Source organism: Homalodisca vitripennis, chromosome 1 (assembly GCF_021130785.1).
Source record: "Homalodisca vitripennis isolate AUS2020 chromosome 1, UT_GWSS_2.1, whole genome shotgun sequence".
Classification (NCBI taxonomy): Eukaryota; Metazoa; Arthropoda; class Insecta; order Hemiptera; family Cicadellidae; genus Homalodisca; species Homalodisca vitripennis.
Window position 1 is genome coordinate 200,109,642 of NC_060207.1, and position 20,110 is coordinate 200,129,751.

General features: G+C 34.4%; 1 protein-coding gene across 1 annotated transcript in view; it reads left to right on the forward strand.

Annotated features, from left to right (window-relative positions):
- LOC124354616 overlaps positions 1 to 20,110 on the forward strand; it is a 93,922-nt gene that overhangs the window by 17,527 nt on the left and 56,285 nt on the right. The window contains exon 2 of the mRNA XM_046805219.1: positions 1,606 to 1,811. Coding sequence (XP_046661175.1) covers positions 1,606 to 1,811 — 206 coding nt within the window. The remainder of the gene's footprint in view (positions 1 to 1,605; positions 1,812 to 20,110) is intronic.

Genomic DNA, 20,110 nt, shown 5'->3' on the forward strand with positions numbered 1-20,110 from the left:
CCACCCTGTACAAATTCTGATGGATGCTTTAGATTAAATTAAATGGGGATGGCTTAACGGTAAAGTCACATTTCGGAGTTTGGAGAATGCTCTCGAGACCATTCAAACTGGATGGGACTTGATGATCAGCCAACGTGTAGTGGCCACGGTTTATAATCACTATTTGTCACTGAAGAGAGCATCTAATTATGGAGACCTCGGCTCACCAGCGCAGTAATGTAACCAAAGCCGTGGATAACAGAAGACTAATACTTTACATAGACCGAATCATATCATTGTGTAGGACATAATGGGCGCCTCTACTCTAATCCTTTGTTATTACTCCACGAACGTTATAATGGGAGTCTGCCACAGTCATAAAACTTGATTTATTTAAGCCGCTTTAAATATTTCCATGGCGTCTTTGATGTTTCTTTGCCAGCATTTAATTCAGATTTTTGTTGTATATTAGATAGTCATGTAAGTCGTTAAACGCAGACTCTTATAAATGGTGGTTTTATTTACTCGTCAGTTGAATTGTACTCCTTGATCATTTAGTGAATTTTATAAATGTATTTATATTATATGCTGATACACTGTAGATCATACCGAAAAGCTTGCAATAAAGCGATCAAAGTACTCGTCCAAAGTATTAGGTCTCATTTAACTATTTACAATATTTTTATAACATTTCCCGTGTTTCAGTTATTGCAGTTGGACAATTTTGTTTGCCATCGTGTTGAAACCTGACATGATATTTTTACCAGTAACTTTCTTTCAAAGCAGTTCTTAATTAATCCAAACACTTTGTACAGTTTGAACTTCGTCCTTTTATTAAATTGAAATACATAATCTGCTTCCTAAAAATTATACAACTAGGTAGGCAGACGACAACTTAAGCAAGGTACTTTATGACATTTCTTATTTATATTGACAAGACAAACCAAATCGATAAAGGTTGATAGAACAAACTATGGATAATTGCCTAAATCTTTGCAAATAACTTCCAACGTCCTTCATATTATGTGACGTTAGGGTATTTTGTTATTACGTCACTTTTTGTATGCTGCCCATAAAATCCAAAGTATAAAATTCACACTGTTAAAATTTCAAACTAAAATATATATATTTAATTGAATTTTGAGTTTAGATTCCGGAAGCCAAGTCTGAGACAGCGTCAGGTAGCAGACGCAGCAATAAAATGAAGGTGAAATGGAGCCTCAAAATTCAATTGAATCAACCCTTCCTACCATAGCTAAGTTTCCGGTACGTGTATACATATTTGGAACTATAGAAGGGTATTAAAAGATCGTATGTCTTCAGATTTCCTAATTTTAGTGGATATTGTTTTGAGGTACTGCATATAGTCACTTGAAATTTTTGGCAAAGGCTCAAAATGAGGGTCCGGGGTTAAAAAAGTTAAGGAACAAGGTTTACCAAGGGGGGGGGATGTATGTGATATGAAAATTATACTTAATTCATAATATGACCAATTTGGAGGTACTCCGCAGGGTACACTTTTAGGTTTCCATAACAGAGACATCCAGTTTACAATTTCTGTTAACGACTAGGAGTGAGTGAGAGACGGACTGGAGTGAGTCGATAGGACCCGTATTGTTGTCGTAGGGTGGCACAGATGTGGGCGGGAGGCAGACACCTGTTGCTGGTCGGTGTGGAGCGCGCGGTCGCGTCCGCAGTCGGCAGCAACAAGTCACAGTCAGTCGGTGCCTGCCGCGGTGCGCGACGGCCGCGATGCCACCGGTGTAGCATGGTTCCCCTGCCTGTCGCCCTTCTGTCGCTCGCCGTCCTCCTCTCGCTCCTGCTAGTCTCAGGTACGCCTACCGTTACTTCACCCGCAATATCCTATTAGGAAAACTGAAAAAGTTACTCATACTATTTGTAATAGTTATACTTTCAGTAATAATCTTATCAAGCACTTTGCAAACTGTGAAAAAAAACAAAACTGAAAGATTGTTTGGTTATAAAAGTTACTAATTCTTGTAGTATACAATGTTTTCCAATATCCAGTGATATTTTAAATTTCTTAATTTTATAAATGGGAGGAGTTACAGTTGAATTAGCCATGTTATGGCACGATTTTTAATAATTATTACAAAATTAAAATGCATTCCATAAAAAAAAAATAATTTCAATAATTCTGGAGTTCAAGTTCCTGTTTTGTATAACTTTTTATCGCATTTACTGCCATTGGAATTTCTCACCGTTATTATTTATTAGTAGTAGTGCAGAAAAGGGTTTAATTTAAGTAAGAAGAATGCACCTTTTAACATCTTTGAAGTTTTTCTTTGAGGATGTACAATTAGGATTCGAAGAATCCATTTTCAGGTACAAGTAAACAAATAAAGTAAACAAATAATTGAACCAGGATTGACATAAGTTTTAATTACCTTAGTGGACAAATTTTGTATTCGTTTTGTTTTATTTTGCATATATTATTTGATAGACTTTTAAACAACGTAAATTTATCACTTATAAAAAATAAATACATAAAGTATCCACCAAGGAATATTCACCATAGCAATTAATATAAGTAAGATGAATGCACTTTTTAACACTTTTGAAGTTGTTATTTTCACGGTGTACATTTAGGATTCGAAGTATCCCTTTCAGGTAATGTAGTTTAAGGTAAATAAGTAAATTAAACAAATAATTGAACCAAATTGACATACCAACCAATTAAACTACCTTGGTGGTTAAATTTTGTATTTAAATTATTTATTTTGTGTCTATTATTTGATATAAAATACAAATTGATCACATCTAAAAATTAAGTATAAAATTCATCCACCAAGGCATTTTAACCATATGTAAATTTGGTTAAATGACTTGTTAACTTTATTTATTTACTTTAACCTACAGTGCGTGAAAATGAATTTTTCAAATCCGAAACGTACATTGTGAAAATAAAAAACTTCAAAAGTGTTACAAAAGTGCATTATCATATTTTTTATGCGTACAAATATATACCAGTTAAACTATATTATAATCGTTGTTACAAAGCAAATAGTTTACAGATTTAGAAAAACGCATCGTAATATTCACACTGTGTGCAAATTTGATAACCTAAGATAAACTCACTATCGCAGAACAATATCTCACTTGAGATAAAATCTGTACAAAAATACACTTGTACAAAGATTGAAGAATCTTTTATAAATAAAGTCATGCTCTTGATGTGTAAAATTTCTTATCTATTTTGAGGAATAAGAGTGGAGCCATTGAGTTTTTTTGAAAATAAATATGGTAAACATAAAATATTCTTTTAGGTAATGTAACAAATGTTTTATGTTCCACATTAGTCATGGTAAAATCTAAGCAATATATGGGTCAACCTCGATTTTTCTCATATTACAATATAATGTTCCAATAGTCAATTAGAAAAGGAAATGACTAGAATTTCTTGCCGGAAAGCAGTTATAGGGAGCAGGCAACTCATATTACATTATAATGTTCCAATAGTCAATTAGAAAAGGAAATGACTAGAATTTCTTGCTGGAAAGCAGTTATAGGGAGCAGGCAACCGCGAGAATTACCTATTAGTGATCAGGGGCACTGACGTGATCTGGGCTTCAAATTTGGAACTACTCGAGTTAATTTTTTTTCTAAAAGAGCAAGCAGCGCGAAGCGCTGCGCAGCGGGCAAGCATCGTGCGTGATCTTCGTCTATACTGAATTGATTCAGGCCAAAGGAATGACACAGATTACTTTACCAGATTTTTATGGAGATTTTGTATTGGGCGGATTATATTGGTTTACTTTGCTTTCCAGCATGTAATTATGTGTTTAAAATTGTTTTACATACATTACCTACATTATATTGTAATATGTAATAACAATTTATCAAAAATTTTTAATAAAAAAAAAAGGATCACCCACGATGCCTGCCCGCTGCGCAGCGCTTCGCGCTGCTTGCTCTTTTAGAAAAAAAATTAACTCGAGTAGTTCCAAATTTGAAGCCCAGATCACGTCAGTGCCCCTGATCACTAATAGGTAACTCTAAGCAATATATGACCGTCTGGCAGTTGCCTGCTCCCTATAACTGCTTTCCGGCAAGAAATTCTAGTCATTTCCTTCTCTAATTTACTATTGGAACAATATATTGTAATATGAGAAAAATCGAGGTTGACCCATATATTGCTTAGAATTACCAACAAATTTGAGTGAAAATATTGTTTAGATTACAATGATGCTTTTTGTCGTTATCTTTAAGGTACTCAGTACAACATATTATACACTCTATATAGGGTGGTAGCCTAATTTAATCAATCGATTTATAAAAAAAGTACTTACTTCGCCAAGTTTCGTACCCGAATCTCAATTTTGTTATCGGACAGAAATGCTACCACAATACAACAAAGGCTTATTTTTTACCTTTCCATTATTATGGGTTTGGTTAAATATTCATACAAATGTTTAATTAATCAAACTAACGTGACATAAGATGGCCAAATACTTGTTAAACGACATTTAGAATAAGTGACAATAGCCTTATGTCATTTCAAGAACGATTTATGAATCAAATTAGTTTTATATACATAGTAAATTAAATTTTTGTTTAAATTATCAATGGATTATTTTAAATGTGTTTAATATATTGTAACCGAATAAAGCATATTGTGTTAAAATATAAAACGATTCGATGGAAAGTTTCAAACAATTTAAGCAAAGGCATCAAACGAATACCAATTTATATTTCATTATTGCAAACAGGTTTTGCAAGAGGTCTTCCCGGAATGTCCCTGAAATCATAAATAATTGTGTATGCAAAATCGATTGCAAGAAATGTATTTTCCTTTAAACTACCGGGAATGAACATATTGTGTTTTTATGACATTGGTTTTGATATCAATTTGCACCATCTTATATGTAGATAAGTAATTCTGACCAATTCAATATCCATATTTTAGTATGACGACCAAGCAGTCCTTTGAAAGTAAGAAACGTGAGAATTAGAAGTCGGAAAGCCATTGTTTATGTTGTCGATCCTGGCTGTATTGAAAATCTTTCATAATTGTAATTGTTGGGAAAGAACCCAAACTCAAAATCTCTAGCTTCATCTAAAAAAATCTTAGATCTTTATAAACTTACATTTAGATTACCTACTTAGTTTTAAAAGTAAACAGTAAATTGTGTTTTTGTGCATGGTTACACAATACACACATTATTATATTTTTACAGCTGATGAGGATCCAAATAGGGATATTACGAACCTAATATTCATAAAGGAATTGCCAAAATCTAAAAAATGCTCTACAAAGCATTTAAACAGTATAATTATTTAATAATGTATTACTTAAGTAGTTTTATTTTAATGAATGAACATGATTCACAATTATAGTAAAATTAGAAATTGCTAATTGTAATTAAAAAGATTAGTCTTACAACAGTCTATTTATTGTTGCAAAAACCGTCTACGGAAGGTAAAGTTTGCCGAATTCTCAGAACCCCTTTAACAGAAGAGATAACACTAAGGGGTAAACCTGAGAGCGTTGTTTTCTCAGCTGTAGGATCCTGTGTTTATTACAAAACTATCCTGTGAGAATATTGCATCAACAGAACTCGCTTTACAAACTTCTAACTACGCTCGGTAAGTTTGCAAATTGTCAGATGGCAAAATCATAATTGACTTTAGTCAGGATTCCGCTGCTCTGTCGAGCGATGGCATATTTTAGTTTATGTTAAAGCACAATTAGGCATAATAACAGTTTGTATGTTTAGTTTGGAAAGTCATTATGAGAACAATTAGTTTTTTTTTTAATTCCACTAGTGTTAATGGGGGTTTTCACGTAGTTTCTAGGGACAAATTATGGAGAAAATACATACATTTTAACTTTTAGCAAACTTAATTTTGGAGCAAAAGATTCCAACTTTGTTCATACAGTACGTGCAAAATACTATAAAAATCAGGTGTTATATAGACCAACAATACAAAAGGAATTATTTTTTAGTCGGTGTATATTACGACGATATCGGCGCTGGGTCTTGACTTTGTGCTTCTTAAGGCAACATTTTAATATACCGGAAACATAAATAGATAAAATATGAAAATTACAACAGTTTTAAATTGAAAAAGTAATTGGAATAACCTTTTTCTTTAATTTCTCACAAAACCCGAAATTTATCTTGATTTTAATATTTATCAATATGTTTGGCTTCAAGGGGATTAAAAAGGGAAATGATGAATTTGTAAAGTATGTGACTTGAATATTAAATTTGTAATGATCCGTTAGTATTAAATCAACTATATTTATTAAATAATTGTATACTGTTTATTTTTAAATGTTCCTTGCAGCACACTCGATATATTTCATATATATAGCTGTTATTTTAAAATATTAAATTGAAGATTCATTAATGATCAGTCCACGGATCCATCCACCGGGCTTCTTCACAGGTGGCCGCAATACCTGGAATATCCCTCTGGAAGTTCGTTACTAATTGCGGTCACGTGTCCCAATACAATGGCGCGGTGGCGGGACAATCCCGATAACCTCAACACCTGTTCGGTGTAACCTCCGATTCCCAACTGATTGTATGCAAACTATGAGGTAGAGTGGTCACAGGAAACCGGAAGTGCAAGACCGGAACCGGTACCGGCTGTACCTGTGTCGTGTTAAATATGCGAAATATACTGGATGAGCGAGTATGGATACTTCAAATCTTACTGCTTTCCTGCAAATCAAGTCATGGTCAGATTCCGTTATATGCCCCCAACGCTTAAACTTTTTTCAATGAACTTTCAATGAGTAACAGAACTAACATTTCATCAATCAACAAGCATTTCCAGGTATTGTGGTCGGTATTGTTGTCGCTGTTATCTTATCTTTCTCGAGAATCCCGATTACGGCAGGCCGCGCGGCATCACATGATTATTTAAGTTTTTTACACGGTACATAATTGCCTTTCTATTACAATTCAATTTATATTTCTGATCAGCCCCTCTAGAATTTGATATTTTACTGATAAGTACTATCTCGAGGGATGTTTTTCTATCGTTGACCTTTGGTGCTGCCCCACGCTGATGGCCGAAGGCACTCACATTTTGGGTGGCGGAGTGTGATCAAGAATAAAAACAAGTTTTGTATGTTTGTTTGAATAAAGACTTTAATTTTTGTTGATAATGTTTGTTTTTGTCGAATTTTTGTATTTGGAGAAATGTAGGGGTGTGATCGATATAATACATAAGTACCCTTTTTTCTGAGCTAGTGACCAATTTTAATTCATTATAATCATCTGTAAATTAAAAATTAGCGTTTGGGGCATAATGTTAGTTTTGTTATTCAACTACATCGTTTTATAACGTTCTAAATTCATTGAAAAAAGTTTAATCGTTGGGGGCATATAACGGAATCTGACCCAAGTCATCGATCCCCAGCCAGCTGATGACGAAATCCAATTTCTATATGTGTGTGTGTGTGTGTGTGTGTGTGTGTGTGTGTGTGTGTGTGTGTGTGTGTGTGTGTGTGTGTGTGTGCGTGCGTGCGTGCGTGCGTGCGTGCGTGCGTGCGTGCGTGTGTGTGTGTGTGTGTGTCTGAGAAAACGCACGATAACTTCCGAAAGAGTTGACCCAGAGGGTTAAAATTTGGTGTGGCATTCCACCTGTACTATCTTCACCTGTATGGTAAAAATCGGTCGTTGTTCGAAGTGACCTCGGGTGACGGCGGCACTCGCAAAACGACATGTGTTTAACCCGTCAGTGTCCTACAGGACGATATTAAAGTCATGCTAATTTTGAAATTATTCATGAAGCAAATGATCTTAGGCAAGTAGATGTACCTATGTGATCTATCGCGGAAAACAAAAGGGCTAGTTGTTTGGGTGTACTTGTGTCTGTATGTGTTGTCATTCCTTAGTGTTCTTTAACCAGAAATTTGAAGTTATTGATAAAGTTGGACCTATCAAAAATCCAAGTGCTATTTTTATGTTGAGAAACAATTCATTGCTGCAAGTTACTTTAACTTAAAAACCGATGAAAACACCCAAAGTGACTACTTACTTTTAGAAGATTTCAAAAAATACTTTTGATAGATTTTCACAATTTCATGATTTTCACAAATCTGTCTTGTAGTCTCCTTAAACAACCTCTACCACTTTTTAAAAACTGACAAGAAAATATTTCCAAACATAAATAAAAATTTAAGAGTTATGTTTGCATCACTAAGTCTCTCAACCTGAAAGATTGTAACTGCTGCTTTGCAAAAAAATTGTATTTAGGACGTATAGGCTACAGGGTGAGTTTTAAATGCCCCCTACCCACTTTTCCACATTAACACACATAGCTTCTCCGTATTACCGCTATTTATTGCTGAGTGGCAGGTACTTCATTTTTATTAAGTTCATATTTTTGACCACCATATTGGAATTATATAACTTTTTAAATATAAAATTGTTGCATGAGTTGTGATACATGACTTAAATGTATATTTGTACGATATCGCGATCAGTTTCAGTATATTTGTTTGTTTTTAAAATATTGGTACTTTTATAACTGTACTTATTTATTATATTACGTTAGTTTGCAATAGAATTTTTTATTATCTGAAAATACACAAAACAAAGCTTAACTGGAAAAATTTCCTAAAGTATTGAAAAGAATATTATTCAAAATAAAACAATAATTTATTTTCACCTCTTACGTGTACGGTATATATACACTTTAAAATACTCTCAAAATGTAAGGAAGCCTTATAAATATATTTGTGAACAGGATCTAATAGTGTTAAAGAGGTTGGAGGCTACTCTGAACACAAAATTAAAGGTAAGCTGTTAATAAGTTATAATTATTTTATTTGATGTAGTCACTTAGCATGTACTGTATATGCTGGCCAAAACTCTTTTATTATTTATAAAAGTAGGCTACCAATATATGTATAAATGAGGAAAAAGTATGGAGGGTTTTTTATAACTCGCCCTGTATACAATGTGTATCAGACCACCTAGGTCACTCCTGTAGGTGGTCACTCATCTATAGGTCAAATGAATTACAATTGAATCTTTGTTTCAACCCCACATTTTCGTTCAGGTATACAAAAGTATAAAATTTATTTGAAAGTCTTACATACTACAATGTAACACTTTTGGGAGGTGTAGGGTCCACTATTGTAAATTTTCAAATATAAACTTAGATTGTGTTACTCATTTTATTTTGTTACCTATTTTAAAAAACACGGACCATGTTTTTTTTTTAGCAAAATAGCATAATGATCCAAAACTGTTTTCATATTTTATTTTACTGTAAATACTTAGTAAATTGTAGACAATTCATGTTTAGAAGTAGAATTTACTACGCCATCTTCTTTCAATAAATTATAAAGTAAGGTATTTTTCTCGTCATTATTCGAATATTAAACATTTTTCAACTTTAGGAGGGTAGACATTTTTAAATAGCAACCTACGCCAAGTTGCACATCACATTAAAGACCGATAGAAAAAATTTGTATATAAAGATTTCCCATGACTACAATGGTTACGCAATAAGATGAGGTGCACAAGACCACTGTTTGCACTTCAAAATTTTCCAAAACCCATACCCTCCAATACCATACCAAAAGTAAATTTGGGGCATAAAGAAGACTTTTTTTCGTTTTATCTGATTTTTGGATCGTAAATGTGAAGTTGTAGCTGAAACAAAGATTCTATTTCAATTTGGTTGTTACGATATAATACATGCTGTATATTATAAATATGTTTATATATATATATATATATATATATATAAATTATATATATTTAATATTAAAGGCTAAAAAATCTAATTTGTTACATATCAAAACAATTTCTTTTCTTTATTTTTCCATTTCCAACAAAGCTTGGTATTGATATTATTTCAAATGTGGTGAAGAAATATATCAAAGGCACAGCGTAATTAACTCATTTCATTACAAAGAAACACTTTATCACGATTTTACCAGTAATTCAGCCATCACAATTACTCTTTCACCCCGTCCCCCACCCGCCCACCGCAGCCATCAAGACATTCTGGTCCGCAGATATTACACACCAGGACTAAGTGGCACTTAACTTTCTTGGCTCTTCCTCCTTGACTAAATCATCCATTCTGAGATCTTGGCTAAGATATGGCTGAGTGTGCTCGCTAATTCACTGATGGCCCATATTTTAGCTTGGATAACTTCTTCATTACTGATTATACTTTTCAAAGACACGACTTTCGAAATACTGCAGTAAAGTTACAGAAAAGTACTTTGTAGTTGAGTCACAATCTTATATTTTATTTAACGATCTTGTACTCTTTAACTAGAGATTATAGTTTGTTCAGTAAAGAATAGAATTTTGTTTTATACTTTTCAGTGCGTGATAAAACAAATGACGTATAAAATATGCGATTCAGTGAAATTGAACTCTATCGTCTTTTAACAGTTCTTCAAAGGTTTATGGTAAACAATGTTAATGCTAGATACACAAGAGTTAATGTAAGCATATGGCTAGGAAGCATATCATTGTCATTCACAGTTATTTCTTACACATAGACGAATATTTTATGTACATTGACAAACATAAAATGAACAAATTAAATTTAAAAATACATTAAAAGGCTAAAATTAAGATTAACATGTTGAATATTTTTGAAACTATACATATGCTATTGAAATAGCAAATGAAGCATACTAACAGATTAAAAGGATTAAGTTAAATATGAAAAATCGTGTAGCTACCACAGGAAATTTTAAAATAGATTTTTCACAAACTGCCATCAACGGGACTTTGCGCAGCTCTGCGAATTCTGTTGGTAGGTTACTATCCTCAGTCAGACGGTCTAGATATTATTATATTTACTATAAACTCTTCTTATTATGGAATTACAATAGCGAAACTTAAATCGTTTATAAGCTTCGACTATTTACGTAAAAACATACAAAGACAGTCAAAACAGAACTAAGCGACTACGCGTTTCAGAATAACAGGCTCTTCTTCCTGCTTCGTGGGGAACCCCACCTTCGTGGGTTTTGATCCTATTACCTTCTTCAGCAATGACAACTGTGGTACATATTTTAATACTGTTAGGCAATTTTTGTATTGACGTTTCATAAACATCTGAGATAAATAGTATTAGGTCAATCCTATGTGGACACTGGCGTGTTCTGTATTACCATTATGTAGATTGGAGTAATGTAACTAAACCAGTTGGTTTGTTTTTAAAACACTTGAAGATTGGTTTGTTGATAACTCTATATTCTATTCCAAGAAATAAAGTTTCGTCATGTAATTGCCATCACGTAATTTAGTTGATTGTTAAGTGTACTTAATTTTTATTTGTGAACTGAACTGAAATGATTACATTATTTTCTGGAATTAACTTACGATTTAATGAAATTGCACTTTTTAGGTTTAAAAATAGAATGTTTCAAAGAATTGGAGGTTGACATAAGGCTTAAGAGTCTTAAATGGGGGGACGTAAGACCGAAAATTAATGAGGGATCTAAATAAATCTGATGCTAAGGCTACATTACTGGAATTCTAAGCATGCCATATTTTGACACAAAGGTACTTTTACTTAAAACGTTATTATTATTATTATATTACAATATTACAAAGAATGATATACATATATGGAACATTTGAATGAGCAACATCGTTACTTGTTTAAAAATAGCAATTGCCGAATAAGATAACTGAATTATAGTTTAGTCATGCTCAAAATCAGTTTTTGAGCATGACTAAAAACTGATTAGTAACTATATTAGTAACTAACAACATTGAGATTTCGGTAGTAATATTCAGAGAACTATATATTTTATTAAAATACTCGTATTTAGCTTTCAAAAAGGTATGAGAAAATAGATTAACACATATAAGTAATGAGAAAATACATATTAATATGTTGAAAATGGCTCATTTTTATGTTAAACTTCAACAAAATTATCTTGCAAAAACTAGTGATTTGTCATAGTTTTGAGTTCGAGAGAGATTGGTAACTGTCGTTACTAAAGCGACGAAAATAACAATTGCTGTTTTAAGTTCTAAGAATACGCGCACAAACTAATGATGAAGGTAGATACCACTATCAAAATAGGTAAACCTATCGCAGGTTTGCTAATTATTGTGAGGTAATGAGTCACAACAGCGAAGATAATTGTGTAACATTGGTAATTGTCACATGAACTGAAAATTATCGTTGTTTTAATAATAGCTCATTAAAACTCGAACATTCAGGGTTTGCTTTGATCAGTTATTTTTAGGTCTTATCTCCCCACATTTCTTCGAAATTGATAGTAGTCGTGGGCGCTTAGCTGTACTCGCGATCTTGGCCGAATGCATGCGTTCCTGCAAACATAGAATAGGCATTGCTACCGCTTATATTCCTCGCTCGCCGGAGATTGATTCGCGGACCGATGTTTTTACGCATGACTACATTCTACGTGCCTTCCCACACGTTTCAAGAACTATTTCTTAGTTGTGTGGACTGTTCAGAGTGTTCATATCTCTGTGGTACATTTTACTGTACTTATGTTATCGAATCAGTATACTTGGAAATTTTTACTGTCAGTTTGCGTAAAAGATTTGCTTAAGTTAAGGGGAATGCAATTGGTTTTCGGTCGACATAATTCTATTAATTATTTTGTAAACAGCCTTGAGTACAATTTCTGAATGCAATAAAAACAGAAAATCTTTTTGGTGATTCCGTGAGGAATTATAGGTTTCAAGCATATATTTGGAGCCTCTGTAGTAATGTACAAAAGAAGAACATATGAAGATAAGGAAAAGAATTTTATAGTACTGTATATTAAATATGATTGGAAAGAATTTCACAATTTAATTTGAACAAAACTATACCATACCTAAGTTTCTTGTAATAATTTATTAAAAAATATGTAGTTATTAATACATTTAATGAAACGTTACAATTTTCACAAGTCATCAAACATTAAAAACATGTCACTCCCTTAAAAATGTATATAACATAAATTTTAATCCGTATGCACTTATTATAGTGTAAGTTGCAAGGCTGGTGGCTTGTTACTGAGTCGGGACTAATACGTCACAGCACTGTTATTAGTGAGTGTTAGTTCTGTTGTCATGTGCACAGTCAGCAGCTCCAGGTCAGTGCTCCAGTGTGACTCATTGCCACATTGCAAGGCTGGAGACTTGTTATTGAGTCGGGAGTAATACGTCACTGTTGTTAGTAAGTGTTAGTTCTGTTGTCATGTGCACAGTCAGCAGCTCCAGGTCAGTGCTCCAGTGTGACTCATTGCCACATTGCAACGCTGGAGACTTGTTATTGAGTCGGGAGTAATACGTCACTGTTGTTAGTAAGTGTTAGTTCTGTTGTCATGTGCGCAGTCAGCAGCTCCAGGTCAGTGCTCCAGTGTGACTCATTGCCACATTGCAACGCTGGAGACTTGTTATTGAGTCGGGAGTAATACGTCACTGTTGTTAGTAAGTGTTAGTTCTGTTGTCATGTGCGCAGTCAGCAGCTCCAGGTCAGTGCTCCAGTGTGACTCATTGCCACATTGCAACGCTGGAGACTTGTTATTGAGTCGGGAGTAATACGTCACTGTTGTTAGTAAGTGTTAGTTCTGTTGTCATGTGCGCAGTCAGCAGCTCCAGGTCAGTGCTCCAGTGTGACTCATTGCCACATTGCAACGCTGGAGACTTGTTATTGAGTCGGGAGTAATACGTCACTGTTGTTAGTAAGTGTTAGTTCTGTTGTCATGTGCGCAGTCAGCAGCTCCAGGTCAGTGCTCCAGTGTGACTCATTGCCACATTGCAACGCTGGAGACTTGTTATTGAGTCGGGAGTAATACGTCACTGTTGTTAGTAAGTGTTAGTTCTGTTGTCATGTGCACAGTCAGCAGCTCCAGGTCAGTGCTCCAGTATGACTCATTGCCACATTGCAACGCTGGAGACTTGTTATTGAGTCGGGAGTAATACGTCACTGTTGTTAGTAAGTGTTAGTTCTGTTGTCATGTGCACAGTCAGCAGCTCCAGGTCAGTGCTCCAGTGTGACTCATTGCCACATTGCAACGCTGGAGACTTGTTATTGAGTCGGGAGTAATACGTCACTGTTGTTAGTAAGTGTTAGTTCTGTTGTCATGTGCACAGTCAGCAGCTCCAGGTCAGTGCTCCAGTGTGACTCATTGCCACATTGCAACGCTGGAGAATTGTTATTGAGTCGGGAGTAATACGTCACTGTTGTTAGTAAGTGTTAGTTCTGTTGTCGTGTGCACAGTCAGCTGCTCCAGGTCAGTGCTCCAGTATGACACATTCCCACATTGCAAGGCTACTGAGTCGGAAGTATACGTCACTGTTGTTAGTGAGTGTTAGTTCTGTTGTCGTGTGCACAGTCAGCTGCTCCAGGTCAGTGCTCCAGTGTGACTCATTGCCACGTTGCAAGGCTTGTTACTGAGTCGGGAGTATACGTCACTGTTGTTAGTAAGTGTTAGTTCTGTTGTCGTGTGCACAGTCAGCTGCTCCAGGTCAGTGCTCCAGTATGACACATTCCCACATTGCAAGGCTACTCAGTCGGAAGTATACGTCACTGTTGTTAGAGAGTGTTAGTTCTGTTGTCGTGTGCACAGTCAGCTGCTCCAGGTCAGTGCTCCAGTGTGACTCATTGCCACGTTGCAAGGTTGGAGACTTGTTATTGAGTCGGGAGTAATACGTCACTGTTGTTAGTGAGTTCTGTTGTCGTGTGCACAGTCAGCTGCTCCAGGTCAGTGCTCCAGTATGACACATTGCCACATTGCAAGGCTGGAGACTTGTTATTGAGTCGGGAGTAATACGTCACTGTTCGTGAGTTGGATCTAACGTTGACGTCACTACGTAGTTGTTTGATTATTACACAAAAGTGTATGATTCTCTTTTGATAAAAAGAGATATTTATATTATATGACCGTCTGAAAGGGTTCATCCTTGGGTACTTCATGTTTTCTCGAAAATCTTCTAAAGAAATTATCCTTTTGAAGAAGTGTTTTATTGGAATGTACTTACGGTAGTTCCAGGTAAGACACGTAATAAGTATATAACTATGTAAAGATACACACTTAATATGTACTGAAACCGAGAGAGACAACACTAGCTTGTAGAAGTTCAGCCATGTTTGTTTTTCCAGCCTTAGTCATAATCAATTGTATTATAACAAACAACGAAACACAGTGTACTTACAAAGTAGCTTTAACGGCCAAAAATATAATCTTCAATCGCTCCATACTTTCACAACCCAGTGTCTAATGTCAAATGATAGGGTGCCGGAGTTCCTAGTGACATCTGGCGTGATACTCAGGAACTACGTCGACTGGGGCATCTATACCAGTGGAGCATCTTACCCGGAATTAACTTATGCATACTGTAAAAATTCAAATTTTAACGTTAACCTGTTTTTATTTTGGACACAAAATCGCCAGAAATATTCTATTTTCAATGCTTTTGATTCCTTGTTGGGTAAATACAAATAATCTTTTTCCTCTTCAGAAAATTACCTTAACGGTATCCGATTTTAAACCTTAAAAAAATATCCTATCCAAAAATCGATTTACTGTGAATCGTAAGACCCTTGTATTACTGTGAATGTCTGCACAAGGGTAGGCTACTTGTTATCATGCAAATTCTAGTGAAGGGTTATTTTGGCCATTAACAAAATTTCGCGTTTATGGACGTCTACAAATTTTAAAAATTGGTCTGATTCTTAATGAAATACTGCTTTTAAAATGTCAAGGCTACCCTCATGTTGAAAGTAATACTCATACAGTTTGGGAAGGACGAAAGGAGTGTTATCATTTCCGTTATTATCTTCCTGTACTTATTTCGAAATTTCGAGCAAGGTACAACGAATTATGAAAACCGCGTCAAACTTTTACCAAGCTAGATCACCGGGCGGAAAATTGCAATGGCGGGAGGAGGCCGGTGAAGAGGGGTTTCAATCACGTAATGCAAATTACCGGCATATGAAACACAGCGCCGATGAAATAGGGGCTCTTAGTAAATTAGGTAGTGTCCTTTGACCATGTTTCATAACGGCCTCCTAAATCACAGGGAGAGGCCGAGAAGGGGAAGGGTTGGGGGTGGCAGGTGGAGGATAACTGCCAACCGGAAACAGATTTATCAGCTCAAGGTTGAGTCATCGTTACTGGCTGAAACACTGAGTAATATTCAAGGTTCTGGAACTATTACATATTTTAATTGTGTTCTCATGAACATGTTTTCGTGATTTAATATATTCCGCTGCGTTTGCAAAGCCATTCTTGGAAGCAATTTTGAGTTAGACGATAAATATTAATACCATCTGCAGATGTTTTTTCACACTTATTACAATGAATAAGTGTGACTTCAAAGGAACGAAGTTAATAAAAACGTAGAACCTACTTAGTAGAGTATATTACCTAGACTCGGCAATAACTATTTATGAAGTGAATAAATAAGAATTAATTCTAAGTAGTAGTAACTTATTCCGTCCGAAACAAAAGTACAATCTATGTAGCGCTTACATCCTAAGGTTGAGATACAACTAACTTTTGCTTTGATCAAATACCAGATCTGCCGATAGCACAAGCCAGAACTACAATAGCTATGTGTTTGCCGCTACAAATTATAGTTCATTCCCTGTGTCGCAGAACGAAATTTCGATTTTTGTAAATACTCCGCTGTATTCAATAGCTTTGATATATGCTTTTATATAGGGCCTACTAGTGATAAAAATTACATTTGTATTTTGCACGTTTTATTCAGTTTAATTAGGTAATAATTATTTCTCTTGATCAGAAATGTTAAATAAAAATGTCAAACTGTGTGTAATAATTCAAGCTGTTATTGTTGTAATTTAAGAGTAATTATAATATAACAATAGGTACCATACTTTCTCACCCGGAGTATGTTCTTGAGTTTTGCACTATTTTCTCAAAATTTTAATACGCCCCGGAATAAGTCAAATTTTATTTTTTGTACTAGATGTACAAGGAATAGAAGTACCAAGAGAGTCCATGTTATAAGTATAAAATGTCATCATTTTCTAACAACATTATAAATAACGTCATTGTTGGTTTTGCAATTTTTCTGCAATAGATTATAAAATTATTATATTTTTTAAGTTTTATTTTTTTATTTTTGGAGAATATTTGTTTTCAGTTTTGTAATACTAAAAAGGAAAGTGTAAATATAGTTAATTCACCAACAGTAAACATATTGGTTCTAAATTATTTAATTCTGGTTTCAAATTAAAAAAAACAGCTTTTAGTGTGATAATATTAATAAACAATGTATACGTTATGTTGTTATAAAGAAACTGTAAATTAATTTCTAAAAAATATTTGAGTCTGGGTTGTATTGTATCGAACAATAATTTCTTTAATATACATGTATACTATCTATGTACAGCAATAACTATTGTTTTATTGTATATTACACGAAACAAATTCTAAGTCTAGGTTTTTCCCATGTAACCTTGAAAGGTTGACCTTACTTTTCTAGCCATCTCAAAGGTTCCTCGTTTTAGGTTTCAATTAGATTGAAGACGATCGGGTGCAAATTGGTAATATTTAATTATTAAGTATTAATATTATCTCAAGTATGGCAAAGGTTTTCATAAGTGACTTGAATAAACAACAAGTAAAAACTATCAAGTGCCAAAAAAATGTAAGTGTTCAGCCAAAAGCTCAAAAATTACAAAATACAACTTTACAGAAGAACTAGTAACTACTCTTTGTTCAATTGAAAGTTAAGTAATATGTAGCCTGTTCGGAGAAATGTAAGTTACAACTAGGGGGTAGTTGCTACTACCTTTTAATTAATCTCAAACCTAGTTATAACTTTTAATGTTAAATATAATTAACAACAATAATTAAAAACAAGTTTACTTCAACGGAAAGCATCTGCAGATGTTTTTGCAGATTTATCACAATGAAGATGTGTGACGTCAAAGTTAGGAGAACGTAAAGATTTCGCGAAACCAAACTTTGAACAAATTCACGTACAATCAATATCGGTTTGGGCTGCGCATCAAGAAATATTCGCCATTATGTTGCACGAAAACTGCTACGATGCTGTATAACCACTAACTATCTTATCATATATACCACAACAGGTGATGTTTAAACAACTGTATTAGTGTTTGTTATTGACGATATTAGGTTTGAAAGGATAATAGGGTTTCGGACATTTGCCATCGTTATATGTTACAAAAAATTATAACACTACGTTTCGAGAATTGAAATCTACCTTCTTCTTCAGGTGATAAACCCTAAGGAATTAAGATACCAAAAAATTGACAATGGACTGCCACTCAAAGTTGAAATAATTAAGTGATACCTGACGACGGCATTAAGTCAGACTGGACAGAATTTACCCAAACGATATCACTTAGTGTTATTTAATAAAACTTAGTATTATACTTTTTGTAAAATAACGTCTATAACGATGGCAAATGACCGAAATCCTATTATAATTTTACTGTAATAGTCACCAAATAAAACAGCCATAAAATACCATAAGACCGTACAATAAACGGAATTTACAGTCAGCAAAGCAAAGTGTCTTTTGACAGCATAATTTTGCTATATTTTACTTGCTATCCCAAACTATGTAATTAAGTGAAAGGTAGTCGTCAATTAAGATCGTTTATGATATCCTGCCAAATAGAGTATTAGTAAAATTAGAAATTGTCCTATTATCTGCAGACGAAAACGATTTAGCAACACTAGTAGCATTGAATAGCTGTAGTTAGATCCAACTTGGGTACCACATATGAAAATCTGTTGTAGAGGTTGCTTCTATACTGTTAATGAACTGAAGTGAAGATTTAATCGTTTAAGCTGGCGCAACATCGTACACCACACAATAAATCAAATCCTCTACAGTAATATCAATCGAAAAGCAGTTAAATGTCCATCAAATGAGTCTAGTAGCTGTTTAATTTAATTACCCGTGTATGGGCGCAGCCCCCCGCCGCCGTGCTGTATGCGGGTGCCACATGCAGGGAGCACCAGACCATGACCTGGGGTGGGGAGCACAACGGTCCCGGGAAATGCTTTATGTTTGTGTCCTTGGTTCCGCATGAGGCTCGGCTCAAAAATTCACTTCCGTGTACTGTTACTTGTTCCGGTATCGATACCATTTGTAACTTATGAGTTGGCGGCTTGCCGAGTGTAGCTCGCGGGTTCAACAATGGCGTTGTGTTGTAGTCAGACTACTTACGGGCTGCTTCAACCCATCTTCCAAGAGAATATGAAGAATCTATTTATCTCAGTTTGCAATCTGTCATTGTCTGCTTTGAAATAGTTTTACACCCTTACCCTTATTTCGGCACCACAACGCTTAAAACTATGAAAACAATTAAAAAATTGAAATTTAGATTTTTAGGAGACATGTTTAACACTTTGTAACAATAGAAAAATGTTTACATCTTGCTAAGTACATTTTTTACTATTAACATTGGGTCATTATGTAAGATAAAATGTCAAAGTCATACTTAATATGATATCCGTGTAAACATCTAATTGACAAATAACGCCAAATAAAATATAAATAAACAGAAGGCCTTCGTGCAGTTGCTCTTGAAGAAGAGAACAGATACATGTTTTTGAAACGTCGTGTTTTTTTTTTTTTTTTATTTTTTTCACTAAATAAGTTATTCGGTAAAGAGATTGGCATTCAACCAAAAGAAATGAATGCTTAAATGGGATCTAGCATTCAAAGGGTTTTCATTTTTATCGTAGAGGGTGAAGTGGACTGTCTGTCGTGATCATGATATGAAGGTCTTCGCGAGACCTGATAACATGAGATAACACATCAACTTCAGATTTCTTATTTGGTGATGTATAAAAGTTTCAATTTTCTTTTGTTTTAAGGCCATTCTCTACCGAACGCCATATTTAATTTCTTATATCACAAAAAAATATTTTTTTGATCATTTTTGAAAGTTACTAAGTTTGTAATAAACTGTACATTGTGTTTTAGGCATTTCACTTGAATAATATAAACCTTCATTGTGTATCAAAACTTAAAAATACTGTGTTGTACATCTCGTGTTTTAAATGAAAAAGAAGACTATTCTGACTCGATTGAGTCTCTTTATTAATGAAAAGTTCATATGTCGATCATTCACCGATGACAGTACATACATCATTAATCCTTGATCATGACTTGACAATTAGTTTGAACAT